At 57.4% G+C, this 16,304-nt stretch overlaps 2 protein-coding genes across 11 annotated transcripts in view; both read right to left on the bottom strand.

The window, feature by feature from the left end:
- Positions 1-1,393: 1,393 nt before the first annotated feature.
- Positions 1,394-9,043, bottom strand: LOC121670294 (interferon lambda receptor 1-like). Of its 10 annotated transcripts, none has more exons than XM_042040281.1 (9): positions 8,247-9,043; positions 6,852-6,918; positions 6,612-6,781; positions 5,943-6,063; positions 4,998-5,170; positions 3,815-3,993; positions 3,228-3,381; positions 2,817-2,947; positions 1,394-2,495 (listed from the first exon to the last, which is right to left on the bottom strand). In XM_042040281.1, the coding sequence occupies exons 3-9, from the start codon at positions 6,679-6,681 to the stop codon at positions 1,680-1,682; spliced, it is 1,644 nt and encodes a 547-aa protein (XP_041896215.1). In that variant the 5' UTR covers positions 6,682-6,781; positions 6,852-6,918; positions 8,247-9,043; the 3' UTR covers positions 1,394-1,679. The 10 variants fall into 10 exon arrangements, with proteins under 10 accessions (XP_041896215.1, XP_041896217.1, XP_041896218.1 ...); XM_042040283.1 differs by having other exon boundaries at positions 6,612-6,771; XM_042040284.1 differs by having other exon boundaries at positions 8,318-9,043.
- Positions 9,044-9,136: 93 nt separating this feature from the next.
- FAAH2 (fatty acid amide hydrolase 2) overlaps positions 9,137-16,304 on the bottom strand; it is a gene marked incomplete at its 5' end in the record, with an annotated part of 8,157 nt that continues 989 nt past the window's right edge. The window contains 11 exons of the mRNA XM_042039867.1: positions 9,137-10,159; positions 10,803-10,997; positions 11,657-11,768; positions 12,282-12,386; positions 12,660-12,779; positions 13,092-13,209; positions 13,981-14,116; positions 14,602-14,721; positions 15,122-15,331; positions 15,625-15,758; positions 16,047-16,129. Coding sequence (XP_041895801.1) covers positions 9,984-10,159; positions 10,803-10,997; positions 11,657-11,768; positions 12,282-12,386; positions 12,660-12,779; positions 13,092-13,209; positions 13,981-14,116; positions 14,602-14,721; positions 15,122-15,331; positions 15,625-15,758; positions 16,047-16,129 — 1,509 coding nt within the window. The remainder of the gene's footprint in view (positions 10,160-10,802; positions 10,998-11,656; positions 11,769-12,281; positions 12,387-12,659; positions 12,780-13,091; positions 13,210-13,980; positions 14,117-14,601; positions 14,722-15,121; positions 15,332-15,624; positions 15,759-16,046; positions 16,130-16,304) is intronic.

Here is a 16,304-nt window from a genome sequence, read left to right as displayed (position 1 = left end):
CAAGCCCAGCACCCACAACACAGCAGTTGTGGGACCCAGACCGGGAGCAATTGCACTGGTCCCATGTCCTGGCAAACCACCCAGGACTGGGCTGGAGCAGCATGATGGACAATCTGCTGGGCCTGGACAAGCTCCTGCCTGGGATGTGGCTCCCGCCCAGAGTCTGTGGCACAAACAGTGGAGCAGCTCTGACTGATGCTCCTGCTGAGAGGGGCCTTGCTGGTGCCTCAGACCACGCAGTGACCTTCCAGAGTGGCGTGGGATTGGAGGCGCTGGGGGCTATGGGGATGAGGTAATTGATCAAACAGGGCTCCAGGCATGTAGGGCTTGACCATGACCTTGAGGCAGATCAGAGACTGTGAGGGACTGGACACCAACTTCGTAGGCAGCAAAAAGCGTATGAGCAATACACGTGTTCCTCAAGCAGCTCTTGGGACTGTCTTTTCAATTTTTTTTTTGTTAATTCAGCTCAATTTCTTCAATACACCACACATCCTCACATTGTCTGTGTGGGATTGACCTGGGCTGGATGCCAGGCACACCCCAAAGCTGCTCCATCGCTCTCCCTACAAGGTCCCAAGTCCTGTTAGCAAACCTGTTTCAGCTTGGGCTCCTCTCTCCATGGGGCCACAGGTCCTGCCTGCCAGGAGCTCACTCCAGCCATGAGCTTCCCATGGAGTCATGGCCTCATTCGGGCATCTGGTGTGGGGTCCTCCCCCGGCTGCAGGTGGATCTCTGCTCCCTCATGGACCTTTGTGGGGTCAGCCTGCAGTACAAGGCAGGGATGGAACATGGCTGGGGTGTCAGGGGTGACTCACAGGGTTGGAACATGGCTCTGCACAGCCCCAAAGGCTCCCCAAGACTGGCAGCACTGTACCTCCATCCCCTCCACCAGCTGCCTGGATGCTAGACACCCATTTCTCACCTCTTCCCAGATCCAGAGTAATTCTTGTGGGTCCAGGAGCCTGGATTTGTCACCACATTTTGACTCCACTGATCCCAGCCTGTGGCACAGCACAAGGATGTTTCCCCTTGCCTCTGTGGCTTCAGGCACAGCCTCAAAACACATCCCAAGGGACAACTGCAGGGCAGAGCTTCTCAGTTGTAAATCACTCCAGTGCTGGCAGCAGGAATAATAAATGTATCCCCATGGTGCTAAAAACCAGTCTTTTCCCACAGGATGGTGAGACAGAGATTGTGGGTGCAATTTTCTGCCAGGAAAACCCCAAGTTTACCCAGTGCCTTTCCTGACTGCTGCACAGGGAAGGGCCGTGCTGTGTCTCTAACACAGAAACAATGAACAGAGAAGCCAGTTTTCTATAATAAATTAGTGATATTTAAAACCAGCTCCAGCACACGATCAGCATTTCCACAGAAGTAAAAAACCCCAACATCCTTTCATTAAAGAGCTTTATAAATATATATGTATATATGAGTGTTACATACATTTGCATTAGTATAGGTACTGTACCATACATGCACACATACAGACAGATAAATAGAGAAGAGTTTTGGGTGTTCAGCTTTGGTCCATGCTCCTTATGCTTTGTCTCAAGAGCACCAAACCCCAGAGGAAAGCTCTGGATCGCGCTCATCCTTGGCGGTCGTGCCCGGAATATGCCTCTGCCTGCCCCAGTCCCATCCCCAGCCCGGCACCAGCAGGTTGGGACAGGCAGGCGTCATAGCCCGGGAGCTCCAGGGTGCCCCCACTTCTCACTGCCAGATGGGGCACGTGGCTCGTAGCCAGAGAAGGCAGGCGCCCGCAGGACGCTGAGGGGCGAGGGGAGCAGCTGGCAGGGGCTGGAGACACCCAGTTCTGCCTGCTCCGAGTAGCCTCGCTGCACGGCGCTGTCACCTGGCTCCGGCTCAGTCTCGCCGCCCAGCAGGGGCTGGGGAGCAGAGAGGATCTGCCCTCCCTCCTCCTCCGCACTGGCCGGGATCTTCACGGAGCTGAGCCGGACCCAGTGTCCAGCCGTGCCGAGACTCTCCTGCAGGTACTCCTGGCTGCAGCTCCTGCTCGGCACGGGCAGAGGAAGGTGGCTGCCTGCTCCCAGGGCTGGGCACTGGCCTTTAAAGTAAAGCTGGAGGTGCAGGGGGAGCCATATCTGAGGTGTCTGGTTGTCCCTGTCACCTATGTAGCTGTTTCCAGTCAGTCCCACTGGCACCGGCTGTTCTGGCACATGATCCCTATCACCTGTCTCCCCATCCTTCTCCAGCCGTGATGGGACCTGGGAATCCCAGGCGTGCCCCAGCTGGCTGTGGGTGCAGGATGGGTCCCTTCCCTCAGGGCAGTCTGGGCCAAACCCATTGCCACAGTAGCCACTCACATCCTGGGCAAGGCCGCAGAGGAGCTGTGGGACTGTGGTTGATGCCTGCCCAGCTGTGGATGGCCTGTGGGAGGGGAGCTCAGTCTGCAGGAACAGGGCCAGTGGGTTCTCCTCAAGCTCGAGGGGAGGCACCTGTATGGCCACACTCAGCTCGCTGTTCTGGAGAGCCTGTGAGGACACAAGCAGTGACATGGTCAGCCTCAGCCGGCCAAAGCCCTGCCAGCTTAGGAGTGAAAAACTGCTGAACACTGAGGGCTGCGCTGCCTGAGACCCCATCCTCCACTGTGATGGATGGCTGACTGATGCCCTCCACCAGTACCTTCTCCTTGGGGGACTGTGCTTCAGACAGCAGGGAAGGCACCTGGGTACCAAGATGGGCTTGGTGTGAGAGTTGGAGGAAAGGAGGTGCTGAGCCCCTGCAAATGCAGGGAACCCTGGCTCGGCTATGGCTACACAGAAGGCAGAGGCTGGAGGAGGATCTTCACTCACCAGTGCTTTTGGGAGGCGCGTCTCCGGAGGGCTGGGCAAGACATGCAGCTGGATGAAGTAGAGCCCAGCCACACTCAGTAGCAGCAGCAGGAAGAAGGCACTCGGCATGGCAAGGACCCAGGGAAAGCCTGCTGGGAGGTCACAGCAGGCTGAGGGGTCACTCAAACACATCCCTCCCAGCCCACCCTCCATCAGTGTTTCCCATCCATGCCAGGCTGAGATGTTTCAGGAGGCAAGCCCAAGGCAGATGACGAGAAAGCATTGCCCTGAGAGGTCCCCACTGGGCAGCACTGGGCAACAACCCTGACCACAGTGGCTGGGGGTGAGGGGCCCACATCTACACGCAAGTTTGTGCTATGAGCAGGACCTGAGATGCAACCGTGCCAGCTGAGATGGTGAGAGTCCTCCCACCTGCAGGGCCTGCTGGAGTCACCAGGCACTGCTCAGCCTCCTGGCTCCGCTCCCTTGCCATGTCTGCAGCCACCGTCCGGACACAGTACTGTGTGCTGGGCTTCAGATGCCCAAAGGTGCAAGTCACTTCCTCACTGCTCCGTTTGCAGGGTACCTGAAAGCAGATGCGACAGGTGGCCACAGTGGCTGGAGGTGGGGTTTGTGCATGGCTCCACTGCTCTGTGCAGCCTCAGCATCGCACTTGCCCCATGGTCCCTCCTCCTGGGCACCTCCAACACTCGGTTCTTTGCCCCAGGAGGTGTTCAGGTCCCAGAGCATCTCCTGAAACACCTGTGGCATCACCTTTCATCTGAACAGAACCAGTCCAGTTCTTCTTACCCAGGGGAGGGAAGGGGTCTCCTGCCTCGCTGAGGTGGGAGCCCCAGACTGAGGGTACAGAGCACCTGACACCTGCATGCACAGCCAGGTGTGGGCAGGGCTGTGGCAAAGCCACCCCCACACCACTGCAACCTGAGATCGTGGCTTTGCTGCACCCGGAGAGCTTGTGCAAGCCCTGCAGCTCTGGGCCCTGCCCAGCTACCACGCACCTGCTGGACAAGCAGGTTCCCCTCGTACAGGTGTAGCCAGTACCACAGCTTCAGCAGCACTCGGTCGACTGGCTTGTAGGAACCAGCTCTTCTCCGGTAGGGAGTGAGTGGTGTGGTGATGTTTACGCTGAGGATTTGATCCTGTAGCAGCCAGGACAACTTGGGGGGGCCAACAATTGCTGTAGGGAGGGGGGAAAAAAATAGAAAATTAAGGCCTTCAAAGGAAGGCAGGCATCTTGTTTCTCTAGAAATGATATTTTTCTATCTGACATTCCCTTCCCAGAGCACAGAAGCTCCTTGGGTCTTGCCTGATGACACTTTGTGCTCTGAAACCAGCTCTAGGAATGGCAGCCACCAGGTCTTCATGACAGCCAGCACTGCTTCTGCCTCGTCTTCACACTGACAGACCTGCAGCACCACCGGCTCCCACTGCTGAGGCCTTCACCCCTGAGCCGTCCACCAGGGCCTGGAAACCCACTGCCAAGGCCAGCAATCACTTTCTGAGTGCACCCATTTCCATGCCAGTTGGATGCAGAGGGAATGAACAAGGGAACGCAAACTGCCAACGTAGAACCCATTTAGCTGCTCACACATTCAGTTTATTGCAACAACCCCTGTGATGGGGGTCAGGGCAGGGTCCTGAAAATTTTCTAGCTCCAAGAAACCATCAGGTTTTTTGGACAGAACAGCCAGTCTGTGACTGAGAAGAGGCACATTCCCACATCTGGCAAACACAATAGTCAGGGTGAGTGGATCACCAGAGGCTCTGCCCCTGCCTGCACCAGCTTCATCTTGCTGGGGCAAAAACTCCCAGACCATGACAGGGGAGGAAGGTGAGCCTTTCAAAAGGCTCATATTCTCATATACGGAGATATGAGAATCATATCCTTTCCTGCCCCATCTCGCTGCGTTCCCCAGAGACCCAAATTCTCATGGTGCCTTGCTGGCCTGGGGCCTCCTATCCATGGTCCTCACCTCACTGTGTCTCCTCTGTCCTTTTGCTCTTCACCAGCCCCCCTCCAGCAGCTCTGCCCCATCCCTTTCCTCTGGTTAGGTCTCTTGGCTCTTTTCCCTCCAGTATCCTCATATGGTTTCCCACTATATCCCATCAGATCTCTCCAAGGACCCCTCTCCCCCTTGGCCCCCCAGGAAGAGCCCAGCTGGAGCAGCTCCCGGTCCTTACTGTCTCTGTATAGCTGCAGCTCGCTGGAACTGGCCCACTCGGACTGCTCACCTCTGGCCACCGCTCTCACCCGTGCCCAGTAGATATCGTGAATCCTGTCAAAATACAGCTCACACACCCAGGAGCTTCTGCTGTTCCCCCCGCAGGCATCTGCCTTTGTCCAGTTCGAGGTTCTGCCCAGGGAGAAAGCACAGGGATTGCTTCTTTTCAGCACCTTCTCAGCCCAAAGGGAGGGCTGCCCAGATGCCGCCATCCTGCCCAGGTGGAAAGTGTAGGAAAGCCCAGGTATGAGCCAACAGCATCCCAGGATGCATGAGGAGGGGTATCACCAGCAAGCTGACTCCCTCCTGGGGACAGATGGCACCTGGCACTGTGCCCTGACCTGTGCTCTCCACAATGAGAAAACACACAGTCATGGCAGGGAGAACCCACCAACCAAGGGGTTGAGGCTGTTGAGGCTCTGTGGTATGAGGGAAACTGAGGGAGTGGCGACAGCTGAGCCTCAGAGAAAGGTGACTTTGGCTGGGGGGGGGGGTCTTTTCAACATGGAGAAAAGAGGATAGAGCCTTCCTTTCAGTGGTGCCTGGCAAAAGGACAAGAGGCGGCAGGCACAGGTTGAAATACAGGAAATCCCATTTAGCATAATGGAAAAAAACCCAAATCCAAAACCTCAGTCCAAAAGCAACCCCTTAGTTTGTTACTGGGCAAGTGACCAGGAAAGGGACCAAGCTGTCCAGGGAGGTTGTCCTGAAGTTGTTCAAAACCCACCAGGACACAGTCCTGAGCTGACCTTGCATGTGCAGGGGTGGGACAAGCCAACTCCACTGCTCTGTCACTCTGTGGCATTTACTGCCAGACAGCAGTCCTCTGGCTGCCAGGGGTCCCCAACAGCCTCTGCCAGGGTGTAAGAAGACCAGATCCCTTCACCCCTTCCTCCCCACCTACCTGTTCCTCCACTCCACCTCGTAAGTGGCATAGCTGGGTGAGCTGGGGTCTGGCTTCCAGTGCAGCCAGACGTGGAAGTTCCGTGCCTCCAGCTTCACATCCCGTGGACGCAGTAGCATCCCTGGAGAGGGAGGAGAGGGGCATGGGGCAGCGTCCTGCAGAGTCACCTTGTGGCCTGATGCACAGGTTCCCAAGCTTCAGCCCAGCATGGGCAAACACTGACTTCAAAGCAGGTGCTCAGCACCTCCATCCCCCCAGTGCCTCGCACACTGAGAGCACCTTGTCCATGCTTCTGCCAAAGCAGAGACACAGCTGACAAAACAGGAGGGACAACACCCTGACACAGCTGCTGCTGATCCTGGGGTTTTCTTTCTGTAGTGGTTTGGTTCAAAATATCCATTACTTACTTATTTTCCTTCTGTGAGATAAGAATTAGGAGAAAGCAAAGCAGGCACAAAACTTAAAATTTCTGGGCATAGAGCAGTGAGAGGGGATACACATCATAAAGTCACCCCAAGACACTTTCTCATCACACCTTGATGACCACTTGGGCCCCTCCTCTTCCCAGGTACCTTCAGTAGGTGTGAGAGGTGACCCTGTGCCTCCCCCTGCCCTGCAGCCAGGGCCCCACCCCCCCAGAATGTGGTGACATCTTCAGCACTAGCTTACCCTGGAGCAGGGAGCAGCTGGCCAGGAACAGCAGCAGGTGCAGGGCAGGGCTCATCCTACCACAGCCCATCCATCTGCCCCCACACTACGCTGCCGCGCCAGGGGCCACGGAAAGGGACGGGTGTGCTGGAGTTGTTTCGCTACCCACAGACATGACGGGCTGCTGGGACCTGAGATTAAAAACAGGGTATTATTCTCAGAAGCTTCAGCCAGTGACACTGCCCCATGAAGTCCACATACCTATTATGGCACAGAGCTGTCCACAGTGGAGGGGCAGATGCCTTCAGGGCTGTGGTGGTAAGTGAACCTGCAGGGACAGTGGACAGCTGCCACACTGCTGTGGCACTGTGCACGTGCTGCAGTGACCTTCTGTTGCACCCACCTCTGGCACCCTGTGGCGAGAAGCCATGCTGCCTTTGTCACTGGGATATGGGTCTGAGAAAGCTTCTCACCTGATGCTCACACCACTGGGGAGGTGACTCAGCCCAGCTCTGGGCATGACTCACACTGGCACAACCTGTGACACCACTTCGAGGACACCCCCAGCCATCCCACAGCCTCCCTGGCCATGTGTGACGGCACCCACAAGGCAAAATGGGGCACAATGAGGGACCCTCTCGGGCTGTAAGAAGAGACCTCAGACTGCAAACCACAGCAGAGGCTGATCCTGCTGGACACCTGCATCTGACACCTGGCCAGTCTCTCCTTACCTTGGCCTTGCCCCACCATTCAGCCACCAGGAATCTTTCCCTGCTCTTGACGGTCATGGAGGTAACCTTCCTCTCCTGGAGCAGACGTGCAAGGGTTTTGAGGCCACCACACCAACCTTCTGGTTGTGGGGACACATTCCCCCGTGAAGGTGGGGAGCCCAGGGCCACCTCCAGAGGCGGAGGGGCGGAAGCACCCCTGGCCAGACGGGACACCCACGGGGCTGGCTCACCACTGCCACTCTCTCTTCCCATTTCACATTGACTCTGCACTAGTGTTACAAGTGCTACCACCTCAGCACGTGGGTACAAAACATTCCCCCCATGCTTTCTCTGTCCCTTGCAGCATTAAGAGCTTGAAACAAAGAGGAACAGTCAACAAGCAGGGACGTGCAGCTGTAAACTGTGGGCGAGGGCTGAGGTGAGACCTCTGAAACATCAGAGCCGAAGCACAGGCAGTTGGTCTAGGGATTCCCCCCACCCTGAGGCCAGCAAGAGCCCTCCTGGCCTTGCAACAGAGCCTTTTGAAGGCAGCAGCATTTCTGCCTGGAAGGAGAAGGAGTCTCCAGGACTGTTCCGGGGGTTTGTGGAGTCACAGAGCTGGGGAACTGATGGAGACCCTAGCACCGGCTGCCTATGCAGGCAGGGACAGGGCTGTTCCCACTGCAGAAAGCAGCAAAAGGGGGCCAATGCTTCCCTGAAGCAGCGAGGTTGACTGCAGACTGGTCCCTGCCAGCCCCCCTCTGAGCCCCAGCACATCCGTTCCCCTTTGCCATGGCCAGAAGGAAAATCCCAGCAACCCTCCCCATATTGTGGCAATAACTGAGATTGTGGGGATTTGTCTGCATCCCCATCACACCACCCTGAAGCACCAGCACTCCCCCCTACCTTGATCCAGCATTTTCTCTCTGCGGTATCAGGAACCCACCTTGCCCACCACGCTCTGTTAAACGCAACACCCTCAGCTCAGCAACCCCACGTTTGGCTCCGAGTGCTCACAGGAAGCGTTACCACGGTCTGCTCAGCTGCCCGGCTTCCTCCAGATGGGGGACAGGTCCGTGTTATCTGTGCCACCACGCTGGGAGACGTGATTTGACTTGGGTGGTTTGTACCTCCTTTGCTGAGCCAGGGTTTGTTTTTTTCCTTCCCTGCTTCCTTGTTAGCAGCGTCCCAGCTGGGCGCAGCCGCTCAGCAGTGCCCTCTGCACACCAAGGCTGAGGAACAGCCTGTCCCAGCACGCCATCGCAGCTTCCTATGCTACCCCTGCGGGGACCATCAGTGGTGTGGGGACAGAGAAGCATAAGGGTCAGGCCAGGGGTGACACATGGCAGGGCAGACACAGGTCAGGACATCCCAGCAAAACCAATACCAGGTTTTATCCTTGCCAAGATCAGTGCTACAGGCTGGACACACAGGGCTGGGGCCCCTCATTTTGCCCGGGAGAGCACAAGGGACCTGCATGTGGCTCTGCATCACCCTCAAGAGCTCCAGGCCTCTGGCTTGTGCTTGTTCTTCCCAGGAGCTGTGCAACCATTACAAGACCAACAGAGCCACTGACGGCAGCATGTGGGGCTCATAAGCACCCTTCAGCTCTGCCAGGAGCCCAGGAGTCACTGTCAGCCTGGCCATTCCAAAACAAGAGTCCTGGAGCGGCCAAGTGCCACCCCTGGGGCCAATGCCAGCATCCCCCCAGTTGTCCCTGCACCACTCCAATGGCCAGCAGCTGGGCAGCCCTGACACATCCCTGGTAGAGATGGGCTGGGGCCTGATGGGAGCTGGCAGGGTAACAGCCACGAGGAAAAGGACACACAGCCACAGTAGACTGGACAGGCTCTTTAATACTTCCCTCAATGAGAACACCTTGTGCTTGCTGCCTGCTCAGACGAGCCACTCACATCGCTGTCCATGTCCGCTCCTGGGGCAGAGGCCAGGCAGCTCAGCAGGACAGGTGGCAGGGGATGCCAGTCAGGCAGGATGATCCCTCCAGAGAGAAGGGGAAGACACAAGCAGGAAATGTTTCATCCAGTGCTGCAAATGCTCTCAGCTGTGCCTGACAGCTGCAGACACCCACCACCCCATAAAGTGCTGCTGGTGAGGCAGCCTATGGCTCCTCCAGCCCCCTCAGCCCCTCTCTCCCCCTTCTTGGTCAGGGTGGGGAGGAAGCCTGCAGGAACTTGGGAGGACTGTGGAGGCTGGCAAGCCTGGGTGCAGCAGGCACAGTCCAGCCCTGTGGGTAGGGTCAGGCCAAGGAGGACCCCCATGGGCCCAGGCAGCCCCAAGGGGTGCTGCACAGCTGGCCCCAGCAGTCTGGAAGCACATCCTCTGCCCAGCTCTCACTCAGCATTCTGAAAGCAGAAGGGTCACAGAGCTGGCCAACTCCACGGTCTGGAAGAGGTGGGTGGGTGCCCACTGCAGGCAGGATGCAGGCAGGACATCCTCAGACTGCAGCACTGGGGCTCCTGGGGGGTTCAGGGAAGGCAGGTCTCTCTGTGAGAGAGGGTGCCACAGGGATGAGAACTCCAGTGGCAACAGCCCAGCTGTTCCTGGGCTGGAGGCATCACCAGCCACCCCCAGGAGGGCACAGGGGGATGCAGAGGGAGCAGGCAGTGCCATGATGGGATCAAGCATCAGCACTTGCCATTGTCTCTGTCCCTGCCTCCCAAGGCTAAACCTTCCCCGGTAAAACCCATCCTCCAAAGGCCTTCTCCAGGTACTGGGCCACTGCCAGTGTCAAGTGGTCATTGTAGGCGGCTGCCACCAGCTGGATGCCCAGTGGCAGCCCCTCGCTGCCCAGCCCCAGCGGGCACTGGGTCACCGGCAGGCCCAGGACATTGAAGATGGCTGCAAGAGAGAAGGTTGGATGGATCAGAGTGAGCACAGTGACTGGAAACCATCGCTGCCTGGCTCTCCCACCCCAGGCAGGCAAGCTGCTGCTACACAGCACCAAGATCCTGGGAGCTGGTGCTTCATGCAGCACTGCTGAGACAAAGGACATCACTGGTCAGAGACTCACAGTGCCCACATCAAGGATGGCACACACCATGGCATGCCAAATATGGGACATTCCTGCCCCAGGCACCAGCCCTCCATCACTCCAAAGCCAGGCAGCACTGACACTAGCACTGAGGTGTCCAGACCACATGGGACCCACACAGGGAGCCCCAGGCTGTACCCCAAGAGATGGAGGCTCTCAGGTTCCTGCTAAACTGCAGTGGCAGCTGTAACACCTCTGGGGCATGGAGGCCCCCAATATCACACACAGAAGTCAGACTTGGAAAAGGTAAAAGATGCCACACAGCAGGAAGCACAACAACCCTTGCCCCACTCTCTGGAGCAGCAAGACCCCCTTCTTTGCTGCACAGCCCACCATCAGCAATGAGAACACTCTGGGTTCAACACCCCAGCTGCCAGCCCACACTGCTGCCATGGGTGAGACCATCCCGGCAGCCCTAGCTGCAACCCCACAGGAGCCAGGGCTGCTCACCTGTGTAGGCAAAATTGAAGGGCATGCAGATGGGGGAGTGGTGCTTGGGGGCGATGGTGGGGTGCGAGGGGTAGAGGAGCACCCCATCCGGCCCCAGCAGCGCCTCCATCTCCTCCTGTAGGCTCTTCCCCATGCTCACCAGCTTGGCCTTCCCACTGAGGTTGAGGTTCACCAGCTTCTCTGTCAGTCCGAGGGCTGCAGCGAAAGGTAGAAATGGGGACGAGAGTGAGTGAGGACTGTGAGCTGTGTGGGGCAAAAATACATTACCCAGCCACACACAGCATCCCCTGCTTCTGGTGAGGCCCCCCACGTACCCCCCTCTCTGCCAGTAGCCACAGCAGACTGCCCCTGGCACAGCTTTGTGGGCAGCATCCCCCCAGCTCTGCCAAGGGAAAGGCATTCAGCCTGCCCCTTCCTTCCAGCTCTTCCAGGCAGTGGGGTTGAGCAGAGCTGGCAGAACGACCCCAGCACTCATTAGACAGACAGCACGACTGCGCTAATTAGGGTTCTCTAGTACCTGCTGCTATGAAATAAGATCAGTGCAGACCCTGACTGTTCCCTCTGAGCCTGTAGCAGTTCTGGCAGGGCTCACAGCAGGAGTGAACCCTGCCCTCAGCTCCATCATCCTCACTTCTTCTCCCACAATACCCACTACCATTTATCAAAGATCCACCCAGCTCTCTTGAGCTTGCATGTCACTCAAAGACACGGAGTGTCATTACAAAACTAGGCTGAAGCTGCTCAGGGCAAACCCTGAGTTCCTTCACTGGGCATTGGAAGGGTAATACCTGCATTTAACAACTTGCCCACCCCACCACTGCCTCTGCACCTCCCAGGGCCCCTCGCAGCATTACCGATAGCTGGGAGAGTGTGAGAAGACATCCCCACGAGCCACTTCATCAGCTCCCACAGCGGCCACACTGGCTTCCCGTGGTCCCCCAGCAGGTCTGTGAATTTTTGTGCCTCCTGTAACACACCCGCTCGCCCCGTCAGCACAGCCAACATGCAGCAGGGAGGCACAGGCTGGCAAGAGACAGTGAAATTCCAGCTGTCCCATTATCCCAATGTGAGGCCTTCCTGCTTTTACACAGGAGGTGCCCATCAGGAGTGCCCCACAGCTCTGACACTGATCCAGGGCAGCAGCAGGAGTATCTTTCCCTGCCAGAGACAGCAAGGAGAAGGGAGAGTCCCCCAAAGCAACACCCAACTGACACGATGCAAGGGAGGCATTTCCTCCTATGATATGACCATGGGACCAGGAAGAAGGAGCAGAGGAGCCAGATAAGCCCTCCTTAGTGTGGTGGTGCTGGGCTGTTTCATCACTGCCTCTGCACCAGGAATGCACAAGTTATGATGCTCCCACAAGTTTATTTTATTACGAAACACTTTCCTGCATGCACAGAGCATAGCACAGCAGCTGCAATTCCAGGGAAAAATAACGCAGGCAGGCCTCCTGCTGGAAAGCTGCTAGTCCCCTACCTGTCCTGGCATCCCACAGGGTGTTAATCCCAGTCTACAAGTCAGAAGACACAGCATGGGGCAAAGAGCAAGGCAGGATGTCCCCTGCTTGGCTGACATACCAACCTGCACGGAAAACGTCAATGTGCCAAAACAACCTCCCCCTCCCTATTACCACATTGCTCCTCTGCTGACAGCCATGGCCTCATCCCACAGGAAAGCAAAGGAGAAGGGGCTGTGCAGCTTTAGGAGAAGAAAGGAGGACTGGGAGGGCAAATGGAGCAGGGAAAGCCCCTGAGCAGGTTTTGGAAGCCTACAGCTCTCCACAGCTGGCCCCAAACAGCTGATTCTTCCCTGCTGCCACCCAAGTTGTGCCTTTGCCAGCTCACTCTGACACACCTGCCCCTCGCTGTCCTTGGACGACATCATGGCTGACCAGATCTGGAAAGAATACTTCATCTTGTGGATTGCCACACGCTGAACTTGGACCCCAAGGTCATTTTCAAGGTGCTCCACCACCTGAAGGGAAGTGCAAGGACAGGTTTGTTTCCACAAGGATGTGATGCACTGCCATCAGCCCATGGAAACTACAGAGAAGAGGGTAAGGGGACCTACTCGCAAGATCTTCCCCTTGTTTCTTCTTTAGCCTTGAAGAAGAAAAAGTTCTTTCCACTTTTTAACCCCTGAAAGCACAGGACTGGGACGCAAGGCTGCCTCCCCAGTCCTTCATCCCACTGGCCCCTGCAGGAGCCACACAGAGCAGCTCTTTCCCCTCCCCAAGTTCTATCTTCAGGTTCGCCCCAGTGAGTACCATCCTCCACTGCTTCCTACCTTCTTTTGGGCCTGCAAGATTTCCTTGTCCACAGGTGACACAAAAATGGACCCGCCATCATGATCCATGCAGTGGAATTTGATTTTCTCCAGTGACACTTTTTCATTCAGTTTCAGTCTGGGAAAGGAATGGTGCTTTGTCACAAATCCATCCCCAGCTCCTTTGCAGCTGCTAGAGGTTCTCACAAGCTCGTTATGTGTCCTCAGGAGACCCTGCTCTGTCCCCCAGGGAGGCAAGGTGAGAACCTGAAGACACACAGACACCTACTGCCCATAACGCATCCAGATGCTCACCCGCCCCCTCAGTCCCAGCAAGTTTCTGTCGGGAAAATTCTCATCTCTCCAGAAGCACCTTGTGATTACAAACCCTGGCTGCAGCCAAGGCTGGGATTACACAAGAGCCAGGGAAAAAATGAAGTGGTAATGGAGAGAGCAACTGTGTGCAGGCTGTGGCAAAAAAGAGGGCTGCCCCATGTGCCCCATCTCCGTTCTGCTCCTCACTGGCACACAGCACGCTCTTGGTTGCATGGACCAAGAACTGAAGGAACTGAACTGGCCATGATGTGGGATGGAAAACTCATTCAACAACAGGAAAAAGGCCCTGTAATACCCAGGAGGAAGGCCAGCCCTGGGAGGGGAGGGGTGTGTGGGACAGCTCACTGGTGAAGGGGGACCTATCAGTCTGCTCGTGGCTGCCGGTTCCCTGGAGCACATGGGTGGTGGGAAGGGCAGTCCCAGCGGCCAAGGTCCTGCTGAAGCCAGGAGCAGAGGAAGGAAATCAGTAATAAGCAAACTGGGTGGGGTGCAGACCTGTCTCGTACAAAGGACTAATACACTGTGAGAGCTGCCGACTCCAGCTCAGCAGCTGGGAGCAGTGGGAACAACTCACTTGCTAACCCCGGGACCAGCCATGACTCTCAACATAGGCTCCAGGTCCTCTGCGTAGCGGCACATGGGCCCTGTGCACAGGTAGCTGGTCCGCACGCCTTGAGCGTTTGGGAACTGGCCATCGTTGGGCACCACCCCTAAGAGCAGAGATGTCAGGTACCACCCCAAGTATCATCTCCAGACAGGGCAGCCCTGCTGGGGGTCTTTGGGTACAGGGAGACATGGCTCCCCAGGGATTGCACACCCCACAAGTGCTGATGGCAAGGTGCATAGGGTGGGGAAGGGAGGAAAAGCACCCAGTCAGTACACTGAAAGCCAGAGAAACATCCCAGCAGATCCCAACCTTGTGAAAACATTCCATTCTGAGGATACAATACTTGGGTAAACCCCCTCCTGTCTCCCACGTGCCTGGCATTCTATCACCAAAAGCTTCCCAGCTGCCAAGCCCAGCTGTGCTTCCTCAACTGGCTTGTCCCATGCAAGGGGTTACCTGACTCCTTACAGCAATCCCACCAGTGACCAGCACAGAGGTGTCCTGAATGGGTTCATCCCACAGCCCCCATTCCACCTCATGGCATTTCTGCTGGCAGGGAGGAGGAGGAGACCCCAACACCGACCCTACCTGTCGTGGGTTTATGGCCAAAGACTCCATTGAAGAAGGCAGGCATCCGGATGCTGCCGCCGATGTCAGAGCCCACACCTATGACTGAGCAGGCAGCTGCCAGGACACTGCCCTCCCCACCTGCACAGGAGAAAACATGGCAAAACCCCACAGGTTTATGGTGCAAATCATCCAGCAAAGCAGGAGAACCTCACAGTGAGGGTGGGGGCCTAAAAAGCAAGAGGGATGGGGGGCACCTTGGCTTTCGTGATAGCTGGGGGACAGCCGGAGAATGCGGGCCAAAGGGATTTTCCTGCTGAACTACGACAGAGCAAACTGAAGCAATGCCAGATGAAACACCCAAAAGAGGCAAAGTAGCTGGACCTCCCAATAGCCTACAGCGGTACCCAGGAAAGAGGCCTGTAAGCTCTGCAAGAGCCCAGGGACACATTAATAGCTGCGTGCAGAGACGTGGAACTCTTCCCTTGCTGTATTTTAACCTGTCACTTGTGCAGGACTGTGCTGAGGTGCCAGGGTTCACCTGAGCTGCCGCCGACAATCCTCTGCAGGTCGTAAGGGTTGTTGGTCCGCCCGTAGACCCTGTTGCTGGACTCGTACCACATGCAGAGCTCGCTGCAGTTGGTGACACCCAGCGGGATGGCACCCGCTTGCTTCAGCCGCGACACCACTGTGGCATCTGAGGTGGCGATCACGTTACGACGGTTGACCAAGCCAGAGGTGTTGGGCATCCCTGTGGTGCCAAGGTCAACAGGAGGGAGGCATCAGGGCCAGTGCCCCCAGACGATCCTGGTCTGCAGGAAGCAGGTTCCCAGTGAGGGCTGCTCCTCTGAGGCACCACAAGCTCTGCAGCACCTGTGTGCTGCAATAGAACACAAAAGCAGAAGCCCGGGCAGAGCTTGGTGCAAAGCAGGGAAAGGGAAACTACTTCCCTCCAAGCACCTGCCACAGCCACCCACCACTCTGGGGAGCACTTGGCCAAGAGGGAGCAAATCACGACCTGGAGAGGCACAAAGATAAACCCACCGTACAGCGAAAAGGCCTCCTTAACGGTGATGGGAACCCCCAACAAGGGAAACTTCTCCTCCAGGTAGTCATTGCCAGGGCCCTCTGAAAGCAGCTTATCGACCTGCTGGGCTTCCTGCAGGGCCTCCTCAAACCTGCAACAAGGCACCCGGCGATGTTCTGGCGCTGGATCAGAGAGGAGAGGGTCCCCGCAGGGCGGGCGGACCCCAAGTGCGGCAGGAGCTTGTGAGGGAAGCCTGGTCTTTGCCGGAGCCGGGAGCATCCCGGCCAAGCAGCCGCCGGGCGCTCAGCACGGTGCTGCTGCGGTGGCAGCGCGGGGATCCCCGAGCCCCTGGCGTGGCGCAGCGGCCTGGCCTGGGGCCCGAAGGGAGGCAGGCGGAGAGCCACTGTGTCCTCGACCGTGCCGTCTACCCCCAGCTCACCTGTCCTTAACCACGGCATTGATGAGGTGATTCACCTCCTTGATCCTCTGCACGTACGCCTCCACCACCTCGATGCATGTCACCTGGGCAGGGGCACAGCGGGAACCGCCGTCAGGCGCGGCCGCTGGGCGGCGGAGAGCGGGACCCCCGCTGTCCCCCCGCTGTCCCCCCGCTGTGCCCCCATTGTGCCCCGCTGTCCCCCCGCTCCCCCCTCCCCGGGGCGCGGGTGGTACCTGCCGCGCGCGGAGCAGCGCAGCC

This window comes from Corvus kubaryi, unplaced genomic scaffold (genome assembly GCF_017639235.1).
Source record: "Corvus kubaryi isolate FWS band 111438036 unplaced genomic scaffold, C.kubaryi_AGA036_p1.0 37395, whole genome shotgun sequence".
Classification (NCBI taxonomy): Eukaryota; Metazoa; Chordata; class Aves; order Passeriformes; family Corvidae; genus Corvus; species Corvus kubaryi.
The sequence above is the reverse complement of the archived record's forward strand: the minus strand, read 5'-3'. Positions and strand labels throughout refer to the sequence as shown.